Source organism: Aptenodytes forsteri, unplaced genomic scaffold (assembly GCF_000699145.1).
Source record: "Aptenodytes forsteri isolate BGI_AS27 unplaced genomic scaffold, ASM69914v1 Scaffold357, whole genome shotgun sequence".
Taxonomy (NCBI): Eukaryota; Metazoa; Chordata; class Aves; order Sphenisciformes; family Spheniscidae; genus Aptenodytes; species Aptenodytes forsteri.
In genome coordinates, this window is record NW_008795671.1 from 788,158 (window position 1) to 814,616 (window position 26,459).

The window sequence follows — 26,459 nt, forward strand, 5'->3', positions numbered from 1 at the left end:
TTAAACACTGACTTAATCTTAGAAATATTTTTAAATTCTGTGATTGGTATAAATTACAGAAGAAATGGAAGTGAATTCCTTGTGTTCATTCCAGTTGGCTTTCACATTCTCCTTTTACACTCAGTGGCTGGCTTGGATTAAAGCTCCAAGTAATCTTAAAAGAAAAATAAAATCCATTTATACTATTCCCCTGCTTTTCATGTTTCCTATCAGAACAAACATTAATAGATTAGAAATAAATGAAATTTGAAAATTCAGTCTGACTGCACTTCTGATTGAGAAACAGACAAGCTTTGTTCAGAAACACTCAAGAGAAACTCTTTTATTACACTCTGTAAATTGTTTCGCCCTTCATTTGGAGCAACTGTCAAGCTTTGTCAGCGTGCTTCAGAAAGTCTGGTCACACTTTCTTTCTTGGCAAAGGAGGCTGAGGCAGAAGAAAGGATTTTCACAAAATAGAAATCCAGATGACTGAATTAATTTTTAGAGTTTCTTGTATTTTTCTCGCCCCTCTCTTGCCTAGTCAAACAAATGCTACAGCATGTTCAGCACTCAGTGGTGAGAAAAAAAACCCCACAGACAACAGCGGTGACAGAACTAGTAACTGCACGGCTGCAGGCTCATCTTGGCAATCCCAGATCCTGGCTAGCTTCTTCAGCTGCGGTTGGGATAGTTTTCCAGTTTCTAAGAGTCAGTTTAAAAAACCTGATAGGATTAAAAAAAAAAAAAAAAAAAGCCTGTTTTATTCTTTCTGTTTGCATCAGTCTACAGTGGAAACCGGTACCAAAAGAAGAACAATTCATTAACTGCTGTAGCTGGGAGGAAGATGAAGTAATTTCCCAAGCCCTAAACCTTCAGTTGATTGGGGAGCTAGTAAATAGAGGAAAAACGATGTGGCAGGAGAGGGAATAGGGAGAGTGATCAGCTAGGGTTGACCTAAGTAGGAAATCAGCAAATACCTTTGAAGAGCTCAAACTCCTCCAAAACACTCCACTTAAAAAACAAAAAAAACTTAACACTGGCAGCTGTGCCACAACCGATGAGTGTCCAAGTGCAAGGGAGTTCATGGATGGTATCCTCTTTTCCCAAAAGCCTCAATGCCTTCGATGTGACACAGAGGAGGAGAAGCTTCTCCACTAAAGGCATGGAAAGCCAAAATGTTCTTGCTATCTGCCCTACCTCCTTAAAGTAACCCACAAGCTGTTCCCTGGCAAAGGAGGCATGGTGAGAGCAGCTCTCAAGTGGCAGACATATGGGAGGAGAGCTCGTTTTAGGTCTGACAGGGTGCACCCAGACACCATACTCACCAGTGGGAAAAGGGAGCCTGTACGTGACCCACCAGCAATGTCAGATGCCACAATCTCTTATAAATGGAGTTTGTTAATATGTACATATGTAAGTTTATACATAAAATACATTGATACAAAGACTAAACTGTATAAGGGACTCTACGAAAAGGACAAGAGGAATGATTGGGGAAGCAAAAGAAAAAATTATTCAGATCTGAGCCATAGGAAAAAACCAGAAATAAGAAAAAAAAAAATCAGTTAATCTTAAATTCAGTTCGGCCTCACACTACTATTTCAAGGATGACAGCCAACGGGACACAAGCTGCAACTCAGCTGGACAACCTGAAAAAATGTACTTACTTGCTGGTATAGAAGGGGATACTTGAAAATGTGGAAAAGTTTATTAAATTACTACCAAAATGGTAGTAAGACAGTTAGTAGTATGATGTCCACGACACACATTTTATGTCTTTTGCTGAAATTGCCAAGACATCAAATCACAAACCTGGCACTGTCAAACCTGAACCATCCAAGCAGCTCCAAGGAATCTAGTGATAAAGACTCCATAGTTACACTGAAATACAATTAAAAATATGCAAAATGGAAAATGTGCCATCATCTGTTCATGTGCATTGTTACAAACAGGACACACATTCTTTTTTCTTCCCCCTCCCCCTTTTTTTTAAAGTATCAGTGTTAGTTCCAAATGGTTTGAAAATTAACAGTATAAACATAACTTTAAAAAAAATATGTTGTACATCACTTGAAAACTGAACTGCTTCACAGTTGAGATTTTTCAAGTAGCCCTTCTTTTTCACCTCAAATCCTACAGTTTTTATGCATTAAATGATATGACCCAAAACCTACAAATCTACACACTAAATAAAACTCCATGCGTGTTTTCTGCTTCTGCTGCAAGTCTAGGCTTTCTGTGTTAAAAATGAGCCCAGGTAAGAGCAAAATGCACACAAATGTGCTCCCAGTTATTACACAGTGCTATGACTTTTCTCATCCTCTAAAAGTGAAGAAAATGGAGGGAAGATAAATTCCTCTTGTCCCCCAGGAAATCCATACCTCTGAGACGTAGTTTGTCTCCCGATTACATGACCAGGCATAAAACCTGCTGTGAATATCACACATGCAAATTAAAATTTTTACTGTTGCAAACACTTGCTGATATGATTGAAATTCACCTTCCAAGAACATTTGGGACACTAAAATTGAGTGGTTAAAAATGTTCCATTTTTCCACAGTATTCAGAAGTCCTGTAATAATGTATGAACAACTAGTGGTAAAAAGGAGCAGTGTTTTGTTTATCATTCTCCGAGTATTTGTGCATCCTTTTTTTTTTTCCCCTTTTCCATTTTTTAAGGCTACTTCTATACCTGCAAACTGAGCAGCGCATCAGAGTCTAAGCCCAAGCACTGGAATGCTGTCATCTCTATCATTAAGCTGCTAAAAGTATATCCATCATGCTTTTGATCAAAGTCTACTGACTCTCGCCCCCAAAATAGCCAGGAATGACGCAAGAGTTAGGCAGGGTCAGGGTCAGGGATCATTTCCAATAGGCACCTCACATGGGACGCCCCTGTTTTGGGGAGAAAGGAGAGCATAACACGGATACAGCCAGACCAGGTCATTGGCGTCACCAACAAAAAGAGACCCTGGACTATTTGCCCTACAAGCATAGATGTAACCAGCTTAGAGCAACCCAACTACATTTACAGGTCCTTTTTTATTCACAGGAGAATCCAGGCGTGTGCTTGAAGTTAAGCGTGTCTTTAAATGTTTTCAAGAATAGACATTCTTTAATTGAGGCTTCAATGTTTCTTCTAAAGTAATTGGAACTTTTTTTAATTAAAGATTCATTCTCATAACAAACCTGAAGTCTAGCATCTTAAAAAGAAGCTTAATTAAATTAAAAAAAAAAAAATGCAGGAAGTTCTCTGGCAAAACATATTTAAAAAATGTGTGAAGTAAAAAGATCCTACCTATATGGGAAATGAACGTACAGTTAACAACAACAACAAAAAAGAAACAGGCTTCACATTAAAGAAAGAAAAAAGAACAAAAGCTTGATTTCCCTAAAAAGGTAAGAGAGAAAGATGAAGGTCGATTGTACTGGTAAACTGAAATTATCATCCCCTGTCAGTTTACCATATTATTTCATAAACCAAATGTCTCAGCAGCCCAGAAATTACGTTTCTACACGTTAATCCCCGAAAGGCTGGTCTCTGGGAAGGCTGAGGTAGAAAACACTTGAGCAGACAGTCTGGTTAAGCATTTTACAAAAGATTGAAGGGTTCATTCAAAGTTTTTAAAACAAGAAACTTGCCTATTTTACTACAAACTATGCTGAGAAGAGTTTGCTTCTCTAAGACTACAACATTTATGGCATGGTCTGTGCTCTGCTAAGGGCTCCAACTGCAACTGTAGGATGACTACCATGCTCAGAGAAGCCTTGGATTGACAATGCTTCAGAAATGCTTAGAAGAAATATAGCCAAAAGGAGAAACAAATGTCAGGAGCTGGTCTGAGAAAGGGAAAAATCAGAAGGCAGGTAATCCATATTAAGCACCCATGTGGGGGTACTGCTCTTCCCTCCAAGCGACTTATTTTCTTGAAAATACTGAGCATTTCCATTATGGTTTTCACCTGAGGATCTGAAAGCTCAATAGATACGACAAAATTTCTCTCAACAGTAGATGATTAGTAGGGTGTGACAAAATCAAAACAAGCAAGAGAGCTCGCACCAAAGATCAGTCTGTGACGCAGCTGGTGCCAGAGGACCCCAAAACACTGACTGCATAGCCGCCGCAGGCCAATAACCAGAGGCCAATAAAGTACCTGACACTGTTCCTTCCTTCTTCGGCAAAATTTCTTTCAGACAGAAGAATTTTGTTTCGTGACAATTTTATGGTTTGTAAGGACAATAAAGCTGACAAAGATATCAAAGCCTCGCCCACTGATCAGAACAGGAATAACAACAACAGAAAAAAAAGGATGCATTATCTCACTATTAATTCTCTGCTTTGAGAAGCCGAGCAACTATTTCAATTTCAGATGTATTTCAGGTTGAAGTTATGATCACTTGGTACAAAAGTCTTCCGAGACTTTTTCTCTACTAATTTTTTAGGACTTTTCACAGCAATCTTCAGGAAAAAGTCCACCCTGTTAACATAGATTATGCAAATCTGCAGCCACCATCAGCTGCCATTTTTATTTTACTACTAGACACAAAGCAACAACATAAAAATTAATCCGACCTAGTCATTTCCTCGTTCTGCTTCAGTGCCTGTATTTGGTAACTGTAAGTATACTAATTCATTACTGATAGCAATTTAATGTGAGTTTATTCCCAGGTTTTGGGGGTTTTTTTAAACCATCTTTTGGTAGGGTTATCATTCTGTTATCCACAGCCCAAGTAACTCCTATACTTTATGAAAGCCTTTTATTTCACACCAAATGGCAGATTACCTCCTGAATTGTTATTACTGAACAAAGGTATGTCCGCCAAGCTCTTTTAGTTATGGACTAATTCATATATATGTCAAATGACAAAAGGAAACTAAAAAACCCAAAGTCTTAGTATGGGCTCAAGTTCAGATGCCAAAATGCATAGGATACCTGCACTTTTGCTCAATGTTAATAACCAAGATTACAAGATTACCTAGAAATGCTTCTAAGGAAAGCAGAAATTGTGGCAGAGCTCCAACGGTACACGGCAAATACAGTCTCTATACATTTTACATGTGTTTCTGAAATGCATGAAGGAACTACTGCAAAGAATAGTAATTTTAAGATGGTGTGCATAACATAACTGTCCATCACCTACGATGCTCTTATATAGTGCTTAATCTCTTGTTCTGTATTTTTTGCCACAGTTACTTAATTCCCTTCTGCTCCTGCAATTATTTTTGTGAAATGTTTTTATACTACTCAGTATTTCCTCAAGCTTGTGAGATTACTTAAATCAACATAATTTAAACTTTCATTCTACAATTCTGGCAGGAAGCACAGATACTGGAAAACTATTTTCAGAGTTCAGATCACCTTTTTCATAGACCACAAAATACAATTGCTGAATTTTGATGTATTTCCTTGCTTTATCAGACATATCAATCTGTTCCAATCAACACTGACTTGCTTGATTTTTCCCTAAACAAGACATACACACACACGCACACACACACACACGAGAACAGAATCAGTCAAATAGAATACTTCTCTAGCTTCCACACGGCTACATTCACCTTTGCTTTTGGGGAGCGCAATACTGTGCATTATGATGATGCATAATTGACATCAATAGTTTCCAGTCAGGATATAAATCCTACTTTCTCCATTGTCGCTGATGATAATGAAAGCAACAATTCTATTTTACTCACAAGAAAACTGTCTTGCTACAGGCATGAGAAATGTTTTACTACAAATTTTGCTACAATGTGTGTTGTTACTGTACATGACTTAATTCTATAATTAAGCATTTTATAAAATACATTCTTCCTTACATCTGTACTTCTCTTCCAGAAGGCCCTTAGAAAGAGACATCAAGCCAATTTTCAGGGACTGCACTCGAATTTTTCCAGTTCGGCCACTGAAATTATAAAGATAAGACTGTTTAGTACAGTTCAATTTTATTTCATTCCAACTCAAGTCTATTAAAAATGCAAAGGTATTGGTGAGTTCTACTTCAAATACACGTCAAATCTCAAAACAAATTAGCACTGCAAATCACATTAAGAATGCTTCCCTTAGAAGGAGAGCTGAGCTTTTGTAAGTGGTTTACATGTCAAAACAGTTCATATTACTCCAAAAGGGTAGACATTTAGCTCTGTAAAGCTCTCAACATGATTTAATAAAGTGATATACACAGAAAAAAATACATGAGCAAACAGCAGGAAAGCTTATGACTCAGTGCGAAAGACAAGGACTGCAAAATAAAACCAAGTTTTCTTATCACAGTAATCCATTCATTTTTTTCACTTCATTTTTTCCTTTTATGTTTAAAATGCTCTGATGTACACGTGTATCAGGACATAAACAGCCAACCACATGCAGTAATTAAATGATGTGGAGCTGTCGTTCTTTTTAAGCAATGTGACTTCAGGCTCATCTTGTCCAACATGAAAAAAAAAAATGCCCAAACCCAAAAAACGACACATCAAACCTTAAGCAACTTGAGAACAGATATGTGGGTACCAAAGCAAGTAATTTTAAACCTGAAAGACAAACAGTGTTCAAGAAGATACTAAAGCAATAAACCCAGGGTACATAGAAAAGGACAATTTTAATGTTCAAAAGATCAGTGCAGAAACATATTCTTAAATGATATGATGATTTCTTCTTTCAGAGACCAAAAAACACAACGCAATTTCTCTTTAGATGAGACATGGCAAAAAAATTGTGAGAATAGTAGTTAAATTGTATATATTATACACAACCCCCTGCATTTAAGGTTAGCCGGGTCCTTCACCAGCAAGTAAGATAACACTAAAATTAATATCACCCCTAACATCACTTTGGTCCCTTCTGTCACGTGGAAGTGATATATCCTTTAATTACTTCTGGAGTGGTTATTAGACATCTCTTTCTGTCCTATCCATTCGATATATGGTCTGCTGTCTGATTTACTTCATAAATGTTGTGCTGAATACAAAATTATTAATTTACTCCTGGGCTTTCAGTAAATTAGCTAAGCGCCTTACAAATATTAATGCATTTGTCTTCACAACCATCACCTAATCTAGTAAGACTAGACACCATTATCTTCTCCATTCCACAAGCTGGAACAGAGGTACAGAGAAATTATTGCTAAATTAATCAAAAACACCCATTACTTTTACTGCCTAGTTTGAAAATCAGGACCCAATTTTCCAGAATGTTATAAAAGTGCCACCTATTTTATACGTTCAAGCTTAGCTTCAAATTACCTCTTTCAATCACAGACACTACATCATTCTGGTATACCTTAACGTGTAAATGGCTCATCTTGCAACTTTGACAAAGTTCTTTCCCCATTCTTTCCTGTGTAGGGTTGTCTGTGTTTTAACTTTGTATTCAATGGAAAAACAAAGCAGAACATTCATTTGGGTTTGATTTAACTCAGGACTGACTAGAGCATTTGTTTATTAAAGGTAGAAACTCAGAAAATCTTTGCAGCTAAAAGGTCAGGGCCCATGTGTGGAGGCTTCAAACTTCTCCAGATTTCAGCAGATTGTTAAAGGGACTGTGAAAAACTCCTTCACACAACAAGCATTTCCTCAATAAATTATAAAAAGAATTACAAGAATTACAAAGCCTGCAGTATTACATTTTTCTAAAGAGCAACATATTTTCCCCTAGCATTTTTCTTGGAAACAGCTAAATATTATATAAGCTGGAATTATATATACAGGAAAAAAGCCACACCAAACCCAAACAAAACCCCTACACCAAACCTATAGACTTTGTAGCATTGACACTTCCAATTCAATGGTTTAAGTTTGCCCAGCTTAGAGAGTCACAAAATCACCGAGGTTGGGAGAGACCTCTGGAGATCATCTAGACCAATGCCCCTGCTCAGTCAGGTATAGCAGGTTGCCCTGGATCATATCCAGTCGGGTTTTCAATATCTTCAAGGACAGAGACTGCACACCTTCTCTGGGCAACCTGTGCCACTGTTTGATCACCCTCACATTAAAAAATCTTTTTCTTATACGTTTAAGCAGAATTTCCTGTGTTTCAGTTTGTCCCCTCTTGTCCTGCCACTGGGCACCACTCAGAAGAACCTGGCTCCATCTTCTCTACTGCTCCCATCAGGTATTTATGCACATTGATAAGATCCCCCTGAAACTTCTCTTCTCCAGGTTGAAGAGTCCCAGCTCTCTCAGCCTCTCCTGATACATCAGATACTCCAAGTCCTTAATCATCCTCATGGTACTTCACTGGACTCGCTCCTGTTTGTCCACGTCTCTTTTGTCCTGGGGAGCCCAGAACTGGACCCAGCACACCAGATGTGTCTCACCAGTGCCGAGTAGAAGGGAAGGATTACCTCCCTCGACCTGCTGGGAAGGCTTTTCCTAATGCAGCCCGGGAGACTGTTAGCGTACTTTGCCATGAGTGCATGTTGCTGGCTCATGTTCAACTTGGTGTCCACCAGAACCCCCAGGGCCTTTCCTGCAAAGCTGCTTTCCAGCCAGTTGTCCCCCAGCTTGTACTGGTGTATGGGGTTATTCCTCCTCAGGGGGAGGACCTGGCATTTCCCTTCATTGAACTTCATGAGATTCCTGTTGTCCCCTTTCTCCAGCCTGTCAAGGTGCCTCTGAATAGCAGCACAACCATCTAATTGCGCTGTGTGTACAAACGTGTAAAAATCAAGGCCTTACAGTGGGAAGGTTCAGGAAACTTTTTAATGCTTGAATTCATACAAAATTTATGGGTCAAGTATTTAGAATTAAGTGCCAGCACACTGTTCAGATTCACTATAGCAATACAAGCATGCTTGTCATTACAAAATCAATTGATAGGACCACTTTAAGCAGCTCAGATATTTTTTCCTCTGATCCTGATGAAGGGAAATCTGAACCATTATACCTCTGTTAACTGGTTTAGAACAAAGTTGTCCATTCTCTGTCAATACAACAGTGAAAGCAGTACAAAAATGGCACGTTATTGACCTCTGACCTATCTTCCAAGTGAAAAATGGCAAAATCATTATAGCTGCTTGTCAGAAGCGCTTTTCTTGTTTATTAAAGTCCATTTGTCCCTCTGGATATATCTGAGCCCTCTTTCCCCAGGCAATACAAAGTCTAAAGATTCATTGCCCTTACACTGTGATGCTGACGTTCTCCTTCCCCAAGTGACCTGGAATTTTATTGTTTTAGTGGGGAAGGGGAGAGGAAAGAGAGGTGAAGGGAAGGAGGAAATAAAGAAATCCTTGGTTTTGTAGGTGATTCTGTTGTCTCTACATACGCACCAGGCAGGCTCTGGCCTATCTGCCTCAGGTATGATCCCCCTGTTGCACCTTCACCCACTGCCAGTCAGGAGGTGGCACAGAACCCAGAAGTAATTCAACTTTTAAACCTGCCAAAATAGGTGTTAAAAAAAAGGGTATGCATAATTTCCAGGCATGGTAAGAGAGGTGCATCGAAAGCAGATACTACAGAGAGGACTAGTTCAGTGGGGAATCAGCTAACTAGATCATTTGGTCAAGGGCATGGGAGGGTTCCACACTGCATGGGTAGAGAGGCTGGATTGGGACTGGAGCACATACAACTTTGTTGCACAGTTTGGACTCTCCATCCAAGCAAAGAGCAACCATTCAACTGTTTCAGAGATCCAACGCAGCTGCAGAGAATGTCAAAAAGCTACTTTATATAAAAACTGATGACTGTCACTACTGTACAGTAACATAAGCAAATGAGGAAAAAAGGGTAAGCTGGAAACGGTTGTAGTATCAGAAGAGAAACGGAGAACACTTTTATCCTGTATCTTACTACAGGAGATACTGAAACTAGAAGATGCAGAAGAAAAGAGGGGGGCAAGAACAGGTAACACACAGATAACAGGGGCAGTAGACATGGGCCATGCCTCGTGAGGTCCCTTGCTAATCCTATAACAGCTGAACTCCAAACAAATGAAACGACTACGATCCCAACCTCGCTACATTGGACACAAGCTGTGTGGAGCACTTGAGAATCACATAATATAGTTTAGCACTACTCGGCCACAGGAACATCTCAGCTGCAAAACAGCATGCTAAATCCTAAAACTAACATTTCTCTTTCTGCTCAAATACCTAGGAAATTCAATGACAGACATTAAGGCAAGGTTAAAATTATCTGACGGTATGTCTTTCCAGGAAAATGAGTTTAGCGAACTTTCCAAAAACGTTCCGTAATCATGCAACCGTCATATGCAAACTTTATTCCTTTCTCTAAGTAACATCCTAATACAGAGTTAGGACTCAAAACTCCTTTGATAGGCAAACACAGCCTACACCATAGTCAAAACAGAGGCCTGTGACACCTGTAAGTTATAAATGTACTAATCAGGATATAATTAATATTAGATTGTTGAATATAAGCGTACAAAACTCTTGTTACCAACAATGGTATGCAAGTATTCTGTAGCATCGTGATGGCATAGCCAGACATAATATATAAGCATTTTACCTAAGTATGTGAACACCAAAGGGGCAAAGAGTGTTGGCACAGCTGCACACAGGAGTTAGCCAGATAACAAAAAGTTGCCAGAGGACAAGATTAAGTACAAGAGGTTGCAAACAGGAATACACAATAAGGATGACTGGCAAATCAACAGAAAACAAGATAAGCAATATCAAGTCCAGAGGAACCATTATGTCCCCTGAGGGTGGGTGGCAACAGCATAAAAACATCAGGCACTAGCAAGGAAAACTGGAGAAGTAAGATGATGAGCCCCCTTCAGTTCTGACTTCTGTTAAAGAGCCCTCAAGCCTGGTCAGTGTTGACACTACAATTAAGGACTACCAAGGACGGCAGCTATCAGTTATCTACGTAATCCAGCAACAGGAGGCAGCCTTGTAGATTCTGAAGGTCTCCATAGATGCCTCCCCTTGACCAACCACAGAGGAGTCAGAGCAGCTCATTTTCCTGCCCTACAGAGGGCCATGTCCTTCCTACAGCGCTTCTTACTACTATCACAGCCTGCCAAGCTGCTCCCGCAGAGTCCTCTATCAATCAAGACAGCTATCATCAACACAGGGAATGCAACTGGAGTGCATGCAGAAAATTTCCATCAGCTACCGTCAAAACCAGGGCATAAAGATAAGGCTGACTGAGCAGGTCTCTCATCCTTCTCATTCCTCAGAAGTTCAGATTTTGCTGAACTTAACATGCTGGTAAGGCCTGGGATATTAACTCAACCTGGTGTTAGAATTTGCCAGGTGTATAAGCGCAACAATAAATAACAAAACTGTAATTCTTCAGGGGAAGCCTGGGCCATAGACAATGATCATGAATGACAGCTTTGATTGTATGGAAGAGGTTAGCATACATGCCATACCATAGATACCCTTCCTAGACTAATGCACCAAAGAAATTAAATTTAAAAGAATGCATTACCAAAAGTATTTTAACATCACAAAAATCAACAATATTTAAAAGTTGAAATACAAGAAGTCAGATAAACATTGCAAGACTTTAAAAACAGTGCATGTAAAAGTTTCTTTATGGACATGGGTAATTTTGATTGAAATAATGAGTCATCGCCCACAATTAGTATATGTAGTCTATATTATGTATGACAGACTTTAAAATATCTAAACCAACTCATTTCAAGGGGTGTTGAGTTATTCCATTAGTACTGAAAGCTATCAGTCCATTCCATTGAAATGACTTTTGGAGATTTTAGCAAATTTGACAGTATATAGTCCAGAACAATAACTACCAGCTATTGCTTTTGGATGATTTAAACACAGGCCTGGATGAATTATTTTATAGAGCAAACAATTTCCTTCACAGCTCTTATTGTAAAATGCAACATGTTTATTTATAATTTAATTTAAAAAAAAAAAAAAAATCTGGACTAACCAAAACAAGGAACTTTAACTTTGGAAAATGTTTTCAGGGCAGATGTTGCTGCTTGGAACAACCTTTGAGTCCTTGAAGAACTAAAAGTCACTGAGTAAATTTAATGTTTCTCTCCTCTACTCAGCTTGAAGAATGAATCATTCCTGATGTGTCAGAAAATACCAGAACACAACAGACTTGCCTACTATTTCTAAAAATAAATTGGTTCTTTTTAAGGGCCAAAGACATCTGTAGGTAAGTCTGAAGAACTAGTCAGTTTGCCATCAATCTGTGAATCAGTAATTAAATCTCAGGTTAATAGCATGCAACTAACAGATGCTTTTTGTAGGCAGTTTAACGATTTGAAACATTGTATATGTATAACACCAACAACAGACTTGCCTACTATTTCTAAAAATAAATTGGTTCTTTTTAAGGGCCAAAGACATCTGTAGGTAAGTCTGAAGAACTAGTCAGTTTGCCATCAATCTGTGAATCAGTAATTAAATCTCAGGTTAATAGCATGCAACTAACAGATGCTTTTTGTAGGCAGTTTAACGATTTGAAACATTGTATATGTATAACACCAGCGCAATAAACAATGGAAATGCCAAGACACAAATTAGTTCTTTCCTAAAGGCCAATTAAAAAAAAAAAAAGGCGGCGGCTCAAAATTGGTGCCTGTTCTTTCAGCTTTTTTTTTTCCTGGAGTGGCTTTGAAAGGGGAACAAGGAAACCTACTGTAAAAGGTCATTTTATCTCAGAAAACCTTCCTCCTCCATTTTCAAAGTTTGACTGAAGATTAAAGTCTCTCATCAGCTTGAAAAATTATCTACAATAATACTTTCAACATAATAATCAAGGGGAAACGGAAGCAACAGGAAACGTTACCGAAAGAAAGGTATGTTGCTTACTACATGCATTTTAAATATGAACAGTTTAAACAACTGACTTCTAACTGAAGTTAAGAAGCAAAGGTAAGCTAAAGAAAATACAATGGATTTGTGATCAATCTGAAAAAAACCCAACCAGTAACTACAAAATATTCTCTGACATTATTAAGTCTCCTATTCTAAATAACTGATAACATTTAAGTCAAGCAACCCACTTGATCTACTGCTCTATTTGCAAGTGATGTGTTTATTCACCCACAATACAGAACTCTGCAAAACAAAAATAATTGCAGGAAGAAGTCCCAGTCATTATTTAATGGGCTTTCCAATTTTCCAGCAGTAATGATGAGGAGTCCAACTAACAGAAATGTCACAATATTAAACAGCAATATTCGAATGCCAAAGCATAATAGGTAGTCAGCATATAAATGATAAATGGTTGTATGTACTCTGTTCCCTCCCTCTCCCCTACCACAATATTTAAAATAAAAATAAAATAAAATAAAATAATAAAATATCCACAAAGTATAGGAGTACTGGCATGTTATCCTCGGGGTGGGGGGGGCAAAAAGCTGTGAACTGTTAGAATTTGGCATTATTAAGTGAATGAACATAGTGAAGATAATGCATACATCAAGAAGTAACAGTTCTCCTTTGGAAAGCCAGGTATAAGAATTTCTATCATTACTCAAGAAATACTTTTGCTCTTTCCATTTTCAAATGGGGAGAAAGGAAAGAAATTTGCTAACCAACCTCATGCAGCTTAGAAATTCTGATTTGTAGTTCTGTGTATAACTGAACTAGAGCATATCTTCAATTAGACACACTGAAGTGACCACCCCATGTATTGCACTACTGTGTCTTTAGTCAGCTCCAGAAGAGTCCTGAAACACCTTTGCTCACTCAGTGTAAGGAGATACATTATGGAGAATGGAGGAGCTGATAGAAACCAAGTCTTTTCCCAGTTTTTACAACACAAGGGAGACGAGAATAGTAAACACCACTAAGAAAAATGTGCAACAAACTCATGACTCAAAGGCACAACTAAATAAAACCATACTGATTGTAGGTCATGCAGGCTGACATAGTGCAAGGCAGGACAGAGAGGTCAGAGTTCGACATTCAGCAGAAGAAAGAATTGTCTGGGGGCTCAGAAAGGACTGGCCAAAACCACAAGGGGCTGCTGGAGTGAACTTCTTCATGTCCCCCGAGGCTCAGTGCTCTCTCTTGAAATAGCAGACGTGCATTTAAATCAACCCACAAGTTCTTACTGTAAGCAACTTGAAACAGTCTTGAGGCAAACTCACAATCCACCAGGGAAATACATCTTTGCTGCCAGGACCAGGGCAGGTGGATCACGTAGCACCAGCACTCAGAATTGATACAAGGCAGGAGCTGCACCTGCTGGAAGTGAGCCAGGACCAGGACACCGCTGAACCTCCAGAATCAGACAGGCTTGAGCACTGGGGTCAGAACCACCACCACTCGACAGAGGATTCAGCACAGGGAGCTCAGCCAGGATTATGGCATGCAAGTAACTAAGTATAAAATAAATAACAAAACTGTCCCTGCCTGTGGCAGAAATAGGACCTGGTACGAATGGCAAACGATCTGGGCAATTTGGAACATTTACAGTAGGAACGCAGCTAAAGCAGCGTATCCTCTTCTCTTCTCACACATACATTTTTTTGAAATCCTTTCAGTGTTTCTTTGGTAGTAGTATAAAAGCAGTGTAACGTTAGTTCAGTGTGTCTGAGCAGGACAGTGTAAGAACCATCTCATTGCAAGCAACTGCACTTTCATTACCGAGACAAAAATATCAAAAGATCTAACTTTTTATTAAAGAACTTCTTAAGGCTTTATCGTTTTTGTATTATCATGGAAACTTCCTCAAGAAACTCACTCAGAAAAAATATACAACAGTCCTATAAGTCTAGCATTTTTGATAAGTCACGTGCAAAAATTACCAATTCTGTCTCCATGGTTTATACTTTTTTAATACTACGTTAAATTCCTGGGGTACACACTGTGAATAAAGACTTGTTACTTACCTATCATATACATTGAGTAGCCAGTTAAGACACATGTCTACACAGAGAGGAACATTCACCATATCTTTGTGTTTCTCTTCAAGTCCACTGTAGATGGTAGTGAGACAGCTGATCACGTCCTGGACACCAATCAACTGGTCATTTTGACTCAACTTGTGCTGTTTGAAAACTTCACTTGTTGTGTTCAGGTCCAACAGGTCCACTAACAACAGGTGATTAAAAAAAGAAAAAAAAAAAAAAGAAAAAAGGCATGAATATAGATGCCCGAGTGTAGCATTCACAATACTTGTTCATGTGTGTATTGTAGCAAACACTGCAGACAATTAGCCAAGAAGTAGCTTTCATTTAGTAACATTATAGTGAAAAACTGTTCTCTGTGAGAAGTGGACAGCATTTTGGTACTGTATATTTAAAAGACTGGAATCAACAAGAACACCATAATAACACAGCACAGCTTGGAAGAACATTTAAAAAGCCGCTGAATTAGTCTGTGTAATTAGAGGATCCTAACTTCAGATGTACACACACTGGGAGTCCCCTAGGTTTACAGGATTCTTCCCATTTACCACAAAGCAGAAACCCATTAAATGACTATCACTTTTGATTAAATGTAAAGCAAAGCAAATTCTTAGGTAACAATGTTCTCTTAAATGCCGCAGGAAAGTACTGACGCCTGATTAACTGAACAGTAGTTGCTAAATTAAGGCTTAAAAGAAAGCAGGGAGGGACACAGGGAAATTTTTTCTTGTAGTTTTCCAGAACACAAAATGCTACGCTTTCATGAAAAATATTTTGATCTCCTTTATTACAGCATGCTTTCTATAAGCAGCTGGTGATGCTATGGATATCCTAGAGGTGACAAGGGTTTTGCCCCCAAAACCACAGAAATATGACTGCGCTTGTGAAAATCTGGGTTTTGCATGGTGAAAATAAAAAGCTGTCAATGAGTTCTTCCAATTCCATTTGCAAAACAAAGTGGGAAAGAGGAGACTTATTTTGGTGTAAAAGAAGGAAGAATAATGTAAGTCAAAGGGTGTTATAATCCTCAGAGACATTTTTTGACAGAAGCGTAGACCTTAGCAAAAAAAAAAAAAAAAAAAAAAAAAAAAAAAAAAAAAGCTGCAATTATATCATTATGCTTGCTACAGTGTATACAACATGAAGTTGAAGTATATTCTGAGCTCACACAGAGCTGTTTCTGGAGAGCCAGTAACACATTTACACTATAAATGTCATCTCTCAAAGGAAATGAAACATGACAATCTCAGATGTGCTGTAAATTGCTCTGCACCAGTACTGTTAAATAAGGACCCCAGAAGGGCAGTCTGTGCAAATCGGGTAAGTCTAGCTTGGGCTGGAAAATAAGTACAGCAGAAAAAAGCAGGAGCAGGACAACACTAACCACTATGAGCAATTCTGTCAAGAACTCAATGAGCACCTACCAAAAGATAAGGCTATAGGCCAAAAGAAGGTTACGTTCCCAATCCCATTTCCTCAGTCTACCCTTCCTAACATCACTGTAAAATGGGAAACAGTACCTCACAGCCCTTACTTTCTGTCTCCCTCACTGACATCTGTACACTCTGTTCTAACTTTACAGCATCAGACTTGCAGGGATTTTATGTTTGTTTGCTTTTTATTTTCTTTTTCTTTTTTTTCTAAAAGCCCATCTCTTGATCTTGCAAACAAATGCCAGCCATGTATTTATCAGACAGGCAGACTGCTAATTGCAGCAAAACACCTTGCCACTACTTTGACCTGAAGTAGCCAAAGTATTTGGCAGTACACTGCAGCATAATCTCCTATGGTAGCTGGAAAATATGTAATACACTGGAAAAAGCTCACAGGCATATTTAAAAACAAGACAAAACCAAAAAACCCCACACTACAATGCAACACAGACTATTTTTTTGAGGGGTGGAAGGAGGGGGGTGAAGCCAGGTGCAAAACTATAACATGCTATCCAATCACATAAATATCACACTCAGGAGAGATGGCCACTTTTCATGCTTTTCCTTCATGACCTACAGGGGGAAAAAAAAAACCCTCAAAATTATTGCAACCACTTTGGCGGTGGTATTTTTTTCAACCTGTTTTTGTAATGTACTTAACGGTTGGCCAAAAGCAGGTAAGCAGCTTCCTAAAACAGGCTGACAGCACCCAAAACCTGCCCTTTTTAAACCCAGTGAAAACTCAGAATGCCAGAAAGTTGTAGCCTTTGGGCTTGGCTTAACATAACCATCCTTGCACTGAAAACAGCAATTCAACAGACACTGGAGTAAGCCTGCTAACTTCACGTCTTGATCTGCTGGCATTAAGATCTCACATTCACATTTCTGCCAAAGGATTCTAGAGGGAATCGGGAGAGGTACTTTCAGTATTTTCTTACTAAAAGGAAACTCTGCTGCTGTACTAATGCAAATTAAGCAAAACTTACACTTTTGGATGACACCATTCATGGAGAACAACCAGAGGAAATTACTTCCATCCCTGCTTACCTCAGCACTCACCTGGCTGAATGAACTTTGGGTACAGGCAGTTATCCTGCTGTGGTAAGGTCTACCCACTAGCAGCACCCCTGGATTGGGCTGATGTGAAGAGGGATTATTTTCTCATTACATTTCCATTTCTGAAAGTTTTTGAATAAGCTGTGTTTATGCAGATGGGGGAAAGCTAACGTGAGACTCACATGCCATTGCTGGCATGAAGCCTACTGTACACAGCTTTTAGTGCATTTTTGCAGTACCATTCTGCATCTGCTCAAATGAGCTGAATGACCAACCGTTAACCAACAAATGGATGCAAGGGTCATTTCTTTCCTTTCTGCAGTGAGAAGACTTTCCCAAAGGAAAACTATAAACAGAGACCATGCCATTCAGCACGGTTCAAGGAGATGTGAGTGACTGACTCAGGTGCAAGTAATGATGTGCAGCTGCTAATGGCAAATTTGAGGCTGCTGTAACCCCACAGAAAATAGGCAGGCATTGCTATGGAGCTTGTGTATTAGAAAGACCTTGTGAATGATAGCAGTTCCTGCAAAAGACTGGATGGCTGAGGGAAGTCTACACGGCTCTCGCTTTTAGTCCAGTGTGCCTTAATGTTCATTCCTTAGCCTTGTGTGGTTGACATTCCTATTAACATAGGATTATGTTAATCTTAAATTTTAAACCACCTAGAGGAGCTCAGTGACAGAATTCTGAATATACATGGTGGTTTTGTTCCCTTTTTCCCTTCCACTACTACACTTCAGTATCTGGGGCAATATAATTTCTTGAAAACGAGCTAAAGTATGCTGCACGAGAATAAAATATTCTAATCAGGGTCCGGTGCTGCATAGCTGCCCAATACAACTGCAACACAGGATACTCTCTCTGGCCCCATTCTTCTTCTGCTACAGTGGGAAAGTGCTCTCAGTACGTCTGCCCCACACAACCTGAGACAGAGAAGCTAAGAATTTGTTCTTTCCAACCTGCAACCTTTCTCAGCTTCCTGCACAATAAATACACGTTTTATATGTGTATACACATATATTAGTCTCTGCAGGAATCTACCTTCCAAAAAACAGAACAAGATGAAACATGACTCTACCTTCCCACTTCTAAAGGAGGGTGGGGGGAGTGGGAGGGAATAACTTCCCCAGAACCATGTTTTTCTGACACTTACCAAGACCAAAGACACACAAGAAAGATTTGGCATCAGCAAAGTTTTCCAAAGTGCAGTTCTCAAATTACAAACTCCTGAACCTGCTTGTATAGCACTAATACTGTGTTACCAGTCTTCACTGCAAAGTCAAAATCTATCAGGTGCAAGTGGGACTGTGCATCCTGCTCCAGCCGTGCCCTTGGAGTTCTCACCAAAAAGGCCTTTGCAGTTATACACGCACTGAGGCTGTGACAGCAATTTGTCACATTTTACAGTTTAGAATGACCTCATTTTCTAGTGATTTGTCTTGACATTTTCTTTGCCTTAGCACATAAACCCTTCTAAAGCATTCTGCATCCAAACACCTTTAAAAACCATCCACAGTTAAAATTACAGGAAATACAATGGAAAACTAAAGTAACTTGGACCAGAGAATGAATGGCAGGGGCACAGAAGATGACTCTTTCCCTACCTTAAAACAAAACCACCAACAAATAAAAGTCAAGAAAAGAATTCTAGACAGGGCTTAACCACTCTCCCCTTCCTCAGAGAGGACGTGCTAGCACATGCTGTGTTTTGGCTATCTCAGCAGCCATTCATGGGACGGAATCAGGCTGAGAATCATCACAGTCAAAGGGAAAACAGGAAAACCTGTTCCTTGGCAAGAAACAATCAGCTAAGCAAACAATGACAAAAGGAACAGCACCGATTATGTTTCCGAAGGTGGTCTTAAAATTGTGCCAGATCATAACGAGTTCCTGTTCAGAGACAGAAAATTCTTGTAGTATTTAGCTTTGTGGATAATCTGCAATGTCTTTCTTAAAAACCCACAACATTGTGTTCTCACAGATTACACCAATCCTTTGTCAAATATGTGCGTGTAATAAAGACAAAGATTTTTTTGGCTGTTGTTTCCTCCCATGAGGCAGAGAGATGGAGCAAGCAAACAGCTTCATAAATAACGAGGCAGATTGGATCTGCAGAGATGACAGTTTTACTCCTGTCTCTTTCAAACTGGAATATTCTCTTTACTTCTTGCTACTTCCCTCTGCCCTCCTTCCACCTCCCTCCCCTGAAACTGGAGACAATATTCCATTTTGAAATATGTGAATGAGGAGAGCTAACCATTGCAGTTATTACAGAAATTGATATATTTTGCAGTAAAACCAAGAGCAGGATGTTCCTCCTCAAAGCTTATTAGAAGTAATGAAAGTGAAGTTCGTTCTACACAGGTCACTAGACAATCTGTATGCCTGTCAGAGCCTGTATAGCCTTGGGTGAGACCGTATCTTTTGCACAGAGAAGCTCTAGGCTGTGCCAAAGAAATAGTTTTTCTTTCAATACCATCAGACAATCTTTCAAAGGACAGGTTCCGCTTTTTCCCCAAATGTAAGACCTTGAACCCAAGATCTTGAACCCGATTTGAAATTCTGTGAGAAGCCAGCATAGCATATGAAGAAGTGGCGAGAGGTACTCCCAAGAGCCTGTGCTGTTGCATAGATGCACTCTAGCTTTCTGGAGTAGCTAGCTAGCATCTCAGGCACAGCTTCATTTGGTATGATGCATATCTGAAGTCCAGCCAAGAAGCTACTGCCAAGATCAGACTGCTGTCTTCTAGGCTGGAAGGAGGGAAGGGACCCTGCTTTGTGCAACTCCCCTGCTTGCATCTTCAGCTTTGCCCTTCTTGTGTTCCTACTCAGACTGCAGTACTGTACACCCTTCAGGGCTGAAAAGTCCTTCCACAGCGAGGACTCCTGAGTTAAAACAAGAAAATTTGGTAATGTTGTACAATAGTTTCATACCAGCTGTTGCCAAGACCTTTCAAAAGGTCTAAAATCTGCAACCTTCACACTCATTCACAACCCATATCTCCTTCCAAAATTGTCCAGTTTCCATTTTCTTTTCTACTTCACCCTATTTTCTTTCTGGTAGATGTGCGTTTTTATGTATTTTCTTTTCCATTCATAGTCCTAATAATTCTTAAAATTCATATTCTCATCATCTCTACAACAGAATTTTTTGCACTCCTTCCTTTTTGTACACCTTAATCTCCCCAGTTGTTTCAGCTATTTTTCTTCCCCACACCCTCTCTTCTCTGCCTTCTCACAAAATCTCACTTCCTCCTAAGCTTTTTGCCCTTTCAGTTATCTTCCTTGTCTTCATGTCTTGCCTCTCTCTATAATGTAAACCATTTCTGTCAAACTGTTAGTTCAGTCCCATTTCTAAAATAAACATTGAGCAGTTACAAGCTAGCTCAGCTCCCCCAAGAAAGTACCATCTTTCTTCTTCTCATCCTGATTCCCAAGGACAATGCAGAAATACCAGTGGCAGGATGACTCCACAGAGTACTCCGAGTTTGCCTTGCACAGGAGACTCAGGCAAGAGCCCAGAACTGCAGTGTGGTACTTGCTGTGTGACTCAGAGAAGTCCCAAGTCCAGAAGCCAGGACAAGACCTCCTGATACATCACTTCTGAGGCTGCTAAACTTTGAACATGGTAGTCATGCAACTTGCTGCTGAATTACACCATAATTGTGATATCATCTGAAATGTTTTTTTAAATACCTAGCAAATACAGAACAGAAAATTGGAGATACAAACATGAACCTTGGAAATGAAGTAGTTTCAACAGCTGAGCCTACTTAGTAGACACCTATGCTTTCCTGCTGATGAAATCTATATGCTCTTCAGAGTGGACTGTGGCTGAATTATTAGATTGCTTAAGAACAGGGACAAATGCCAACACGGGCTGGGCAGAATATCCAATGCGCATATTAAATACATTGTTATTTCCTATCTAAATTGAAGACTCTTCCTCACATCCCTGGTATATACTATTATTGCTAATAATACTAGTTTGTTTCATCCTAGTAACTTTTTGTGATTAAAATGTATAGCAATACCAACTACCTATAACCAACTATACAGATCTGTATCCTTTCCCCTCACACTTTGAGCAGCCTGAACTCCTCTTTAACTGGAATTCACACAGCAAGATATTCTCTCTGAGAGGAAGGAATATTTTCAAAGTTATATCTAGCAGCAGTAAACACAAAAAATGGAATAAAACTCTCTAAAATATAATAAAATACCTGAGTTTATGTCAAAGGTCAGGATTTTAGCTCACATCATTCCACATTGGTTTGTATCAGCTTGTATCAGGAACAGTATGCAATAGTCAAGAGGTCCAATATTTATTTTCCTATCATTTCTCAAAGTATTCTTAGTGGGCATACCATTTCAACTTACCTGCTGCACACCTTTTTTCATTAATTGATTGCATTTATTTGCAATAATAATACCTACTATTGGCAATTCTTCCTGCCATTTTGTTGGCTGACAATCTGTCAAGGATGTATCTGGTCCCTTGTTAAACATTAACGTTGTTAAGACTTAAGCTGACCCTCCCGTCCCCCCATACTGTAGAGAAACAATTTGTCTCAAAGGCCAAGCTCACAGCACAGTGCTTTCTGCAGTCTTCGGATTTTGATGGCTGTACGGTAGGCAGAGAAGCGTACGTTGTTCAAGTCAGCTGAAACAGCAGAACAGAAATATGAGCAGCCCTAAAAAGACAGTCCGTAAGTTTCCTCTACATATGAATTTTCATATTTTGGAAGAAGTCTGATATCCCTTCCCTTCTCTGCAATGAGTTAACAGGATATATCAGAACAAATAAAATAAACTGAGAAGTTGGGACCTCAGTCCAATCCACCTGCAGGGAAAGCCTCCTGACTCTGACAGTCGAGGGCCTTCGGAGATCGGCATACCAGAAATCCTGACACTATCTTGGCACATGTAATACATATAATGGGAGCTTTACATACATATTATGCAGCGTTAAGTAGTTTCCAGACAAGTGCTCAAATACAGTATGTTTCTCAAATAATTTACAACTCCATCAGACAACATACAGGAAACAAAGGGCAGCAAAGGTCACAGTAACAGAGAAAAAATGGCTTTTTAAGCCATAATTTCTATGCCATGACTTTGTAAACAGTGCTTTGAAAGGGACAGTCAGATAGCCATAAACTGATGGGTATAGTAACATTTTTCCTCACTTAACAGTATTTTACCCTTTTGCTCCTTAGGGAGATTTCACAGTAAATGTTAGCAGGACATGTTGAGCTAGTTGTACCCTAATATGGTCTAGCCTTTACTGATAACGTAGCTGCTCTGATTTATTACAAAAATTACTTCCCTGCAGACCGGCATCCTGCTTTAAACATGCAGACAGCCTGCATCGTTGGACAATCCCTTGTGGATTTAAAAGAAATAAACAAGATACTGCATTAAAGCATAGAGTCAGAGCATATTGTTCAGAATTAAAATTACTGAAAGGCAATAAACATGACATGATCAAGGCAGGAGGTTTCTTGCAAAGTGTGTCTCATCGCAAAGTGGGAAATGCTCTGTTACAGTTCACGGCAACTCAGACGTGGTCAGCAGACAAATGCAGGCTTTTACTCATGGAATGAACATCACATAATGGTTTATTTTAAGAAATGCACTCACCTAAGGACTGGAAGAGATCAGTCATTTTAGGATGATCCCAACAGGTTGTCTGCGTCTCATGACTACAAAGGAATGAGATAATCAAAGTTTCAGGCAACACACGCACACACACACACACAATGCAAAGGACAAAAAACCAAAGATATTCTGATTTTCTGTGTTTAAGTGGCAAGAAATCCTGCAGCTCTTTAATTAAAATACATGATCTGTGCCACTCACTTTGTGATTAAAAAATCAAGGAGCTAAGTTTGACAATAGCCCACCCATATTTAACAGTATTTACTTTTGATTCTAAGTGTGACTGTATCAGTTGAACTCTGATCCTGAAGCTAAGAGGCACACTAATAAGGTAAAAATGCAAAACTTCCTGCTGCTGTAGCACAATATTTGCAAAAACACTTTAAAAATAAAAAGCATCGAGGTTTTCTTTCAGACTTCATTGCATATCTGAACACCTGTATCAGAACACATACAACAATTTTAAACTTTACCTGTAATGCATTTAATGGAAAGCCTGGTCACTCTTCACACACCCGATCAACAGGTATCCTCATTTAGGGTGTGTGTTCTACACTAGTGCCCACAAGAGAGAGATTTAATAGGCAGCATCACTTAACCCACCGTTTAGCACTGCTGTTTCAATTCACCAAGGTTTCAGGTATGCAGCCATAGGGGTCAAAATGTGTATTATGTCAGGTCTACTGAAATCTCCAATTCCCTTCTACAAGCCACATTTTACTTGTATTTCTGAATATTAATTGCTGGGATGATTGCACATTCTTGCCTTACAAAGTATTGACATTTGAATTAGATTTGTAAGAAAATTACAGAAGTTGTGTTAAAAAGATGATAGCACTCCCTTTAAAGGTTAATATTGAAAATGAAATGATGCTAGGTTAGTAAATCTAACAATAATGAGCAGAGAATACCACTTATTTCACCTCTGTTTCTATTTGAAAATTTTTAATGTGCACACATTATTTTTTCCACATACAGGTGTACTTGGTTGTAAATAATGACTTTAAATGGCACTTTGCCCGTAAATGCAGTGGACTGTAGCTTCAGTTGGTATATATAAATGGCTGTACCTCAGTGGGTGCTCAATAATTTATCATCGATTTTTTTTTTTTTTTTTTTAAATTGAGAAACCAACCAAGAATGAACCCTTTTATACTAAGTGATGCAAAATAAATGGGATAGAAGGTCCCTCCTCCAAAGAGCTACAGAGATAGGACAGGTACCACAAAGGGGAGGCAGGCTCCAAACAAGTGCTGAAGGCCCTTCTTTACATTACCCTTTGAGATAACACTAGTGGAAAGTGCATATGTTGAGTCTCTGCATAGGGGATACGATCCCCACTTCACCAGTTTGACCTTTCCAGCTTTGAGTCTGGTCTAGCTCTCCACAGTCAGCTTCTCTCTGTCATGAGGCTTAACTCTCTCTGCCATGGGTCTCATTTGCATATCTGGCACCATCACAGCTTTGTGAGGTGTTTTTCATGGAAGACAAAATATATATTTCCTATTAATACAGTAGGTATAAATCCTCTTTTCCCTCTTTGTGATTATTCCCTAGGAGATGACTGAAAGGAGAGAAAAGCCCTGCACATGATTACATTTAAACAAAAGAGTTTTATACAACATGCAATAAAAAAAAAAAAAATCTTTTGTTAGACCTTGAATGACTCTGAAATACTACAGAAAACCCTCCCCAATTCAGAAGAACGCTGAAATACATCTTTACATCTGAACGCATTTTCCTGAACTGAAACTTTTAGTTGGTTTCAGTTTGATAATAATATCACATGAATTACATTCATGTTTCAAATTCTGAATGAGGTGGTCAAGGCTCTGATACGCCGAACTCCAAAGCTAAGGCATACCAGTACCTACATCAGTGTTTCTGCAGTTTCTAGAAAGACACTTTTAAAACAGCGCTACGTTTATCCTTGTCCAGAAAAGTCATTTCAAAAACTAGTAGCTTGACAATATTTCCCTGGAAGGGGCACACCAATAAATCATCATGAAGCCAACAACAACAAAAAAAGATGTATCTGGCTTTGGTGCTGTGCCAAGGTAAAGGCAATTGACTGTCCAGCATTCTCAAAAACCCTGGTATAAAAAAAACCCTACAGGATATTAGAAAGAACAACAACATATACAGCTTCAGTAAACAGGAACAGAAAATACAATATAATGACTCATACTGATCAACTTATTAAATAACCTCAAAACTGGTCCTGAAGCTGCCCAATATCTGCACTACAGTGTTAAGTGGGATGCCATCATTATCATGTTGAACATTTAGAATTGATTTCTGTTGACAAAACCCATTGCAACTGCCCAGAGAAATGGATCCAATAAAGCTTGTTTTAAGGAAATGGCTTCACCTCAACTCCTCTGACCAAGAAAAAAACCAAAACAAAAAAACAAACCACAAACAAACCAAAAAAAAAGGTCCAAGACTGGCAATTTTACTGTCAACATAGTAAGTGAAAAGGGTTTCTTAGGATTTTCTGAGAAAAGGCTCTTAACTAAAACACCTTCAAACTTCTATGTCAAAAGTAAAGGTAGGTGGCAGTACTGTGATAGAAACTTTAGATATATGTATATATAAAAATACATTTCAGTCTGTTTTAAATGCTAAAATATTCGTGCACACACTGCATGTAAACAACACGCAATTTAGCTGAGTCAAATCCTGTTTACTGCCTTAGAAGAAACTATCATGTTAAAAGTCACCGTGATGGTAAAAACTTTGCTGAATAGTAGCCTTTATTTCTGAATTCACCATCTTCTGGCATTAAAAAATATGTTTCCATGAAGAAATCCATTTCCTGCTTGTGGGGAGCTGCAACACACACTGCATGTAAACAACACGCAATTTAGCTGAGTCAAATCCTGTTTACTGCCTTAGAAGAAACTATCATGTTAAAATTCACCGTGATGGTAAAAACTTTGCTGAATAGTAGCCTTTATTTCTGAATTCACCATCTTCTGGCATTAAAAAATATGTTTCCATGAAGAAATCCATTTCCTGCTTGTGGGGAGCTGCAAGGATCTCACCTGGGAAGCACTGCAGAAGTGCAAAGGTTTATTAGCAGCAAATGCCTCTCTACACAAACAACAATGGATTGACAGCAGAAGCTGATTTGAAATTCTTGTCTTGCAGCAAATTGTTAAATTTTACTATGTCCAAAGAGACCTTTTCTTTTTTTTTATTTTAAAAAAAAGGAAGAAAAAAAAAGATAAATACTTGGATAAACCCTTGCTTCCCCCCCTCTGGAAATATACTGATATACTCCAGTACACATCTGTCGTGGTTTAACCTCAGTCAACAACTGAGCACCTCACAGCCGCTCGCTCACTCCCCCCGCCCTGGTGGGATGGGGAAGAGAATCGGAAGAGTAGAAGCGAGAAAACTCGTGGGTTGAGATAAAAGGTTTAATAATTGAAATAAAATACCAATAATAATGATAAGAGTAGTAATAATGAGAAGCATATACAAAGCAAGTGATGCACGATGCAATTGCTCACCACCC

General features: G+C 39.0%; 1 protein-coding gene across 1 annotated transcript in view; it reads right to left on the reverse strand.

The window, feature by feature from the left end:
• Positions 1-26,459, reverse strand: part of UTRN (utrophin) — a 419,780-nt gene that overhangs the window by 47,107 nt on the left and 346,214 nt on the right. The window contains exons 59-62 of the mRNA XM_009282506.2: positions 22,919-22,980; positions 21,864-21,938; positions 14,766-14,967; positions 5,801-5,886 (exon numbers count right to left, since the gene is read on the reverse strand). Coding sequence (XP_009280781.1) covers positions 5,801-5,886; positions 14,766-14,967; positions 21,864-21,938; positions 22,919-22,980 — 425 coding nt within the window. The remainder of the gene's footprint in view (positions 1-5,800; positions 5,887-14,765; positions 14,968-21,863; positions 21,939-22,918; positions 22,981-26,459) is intronic.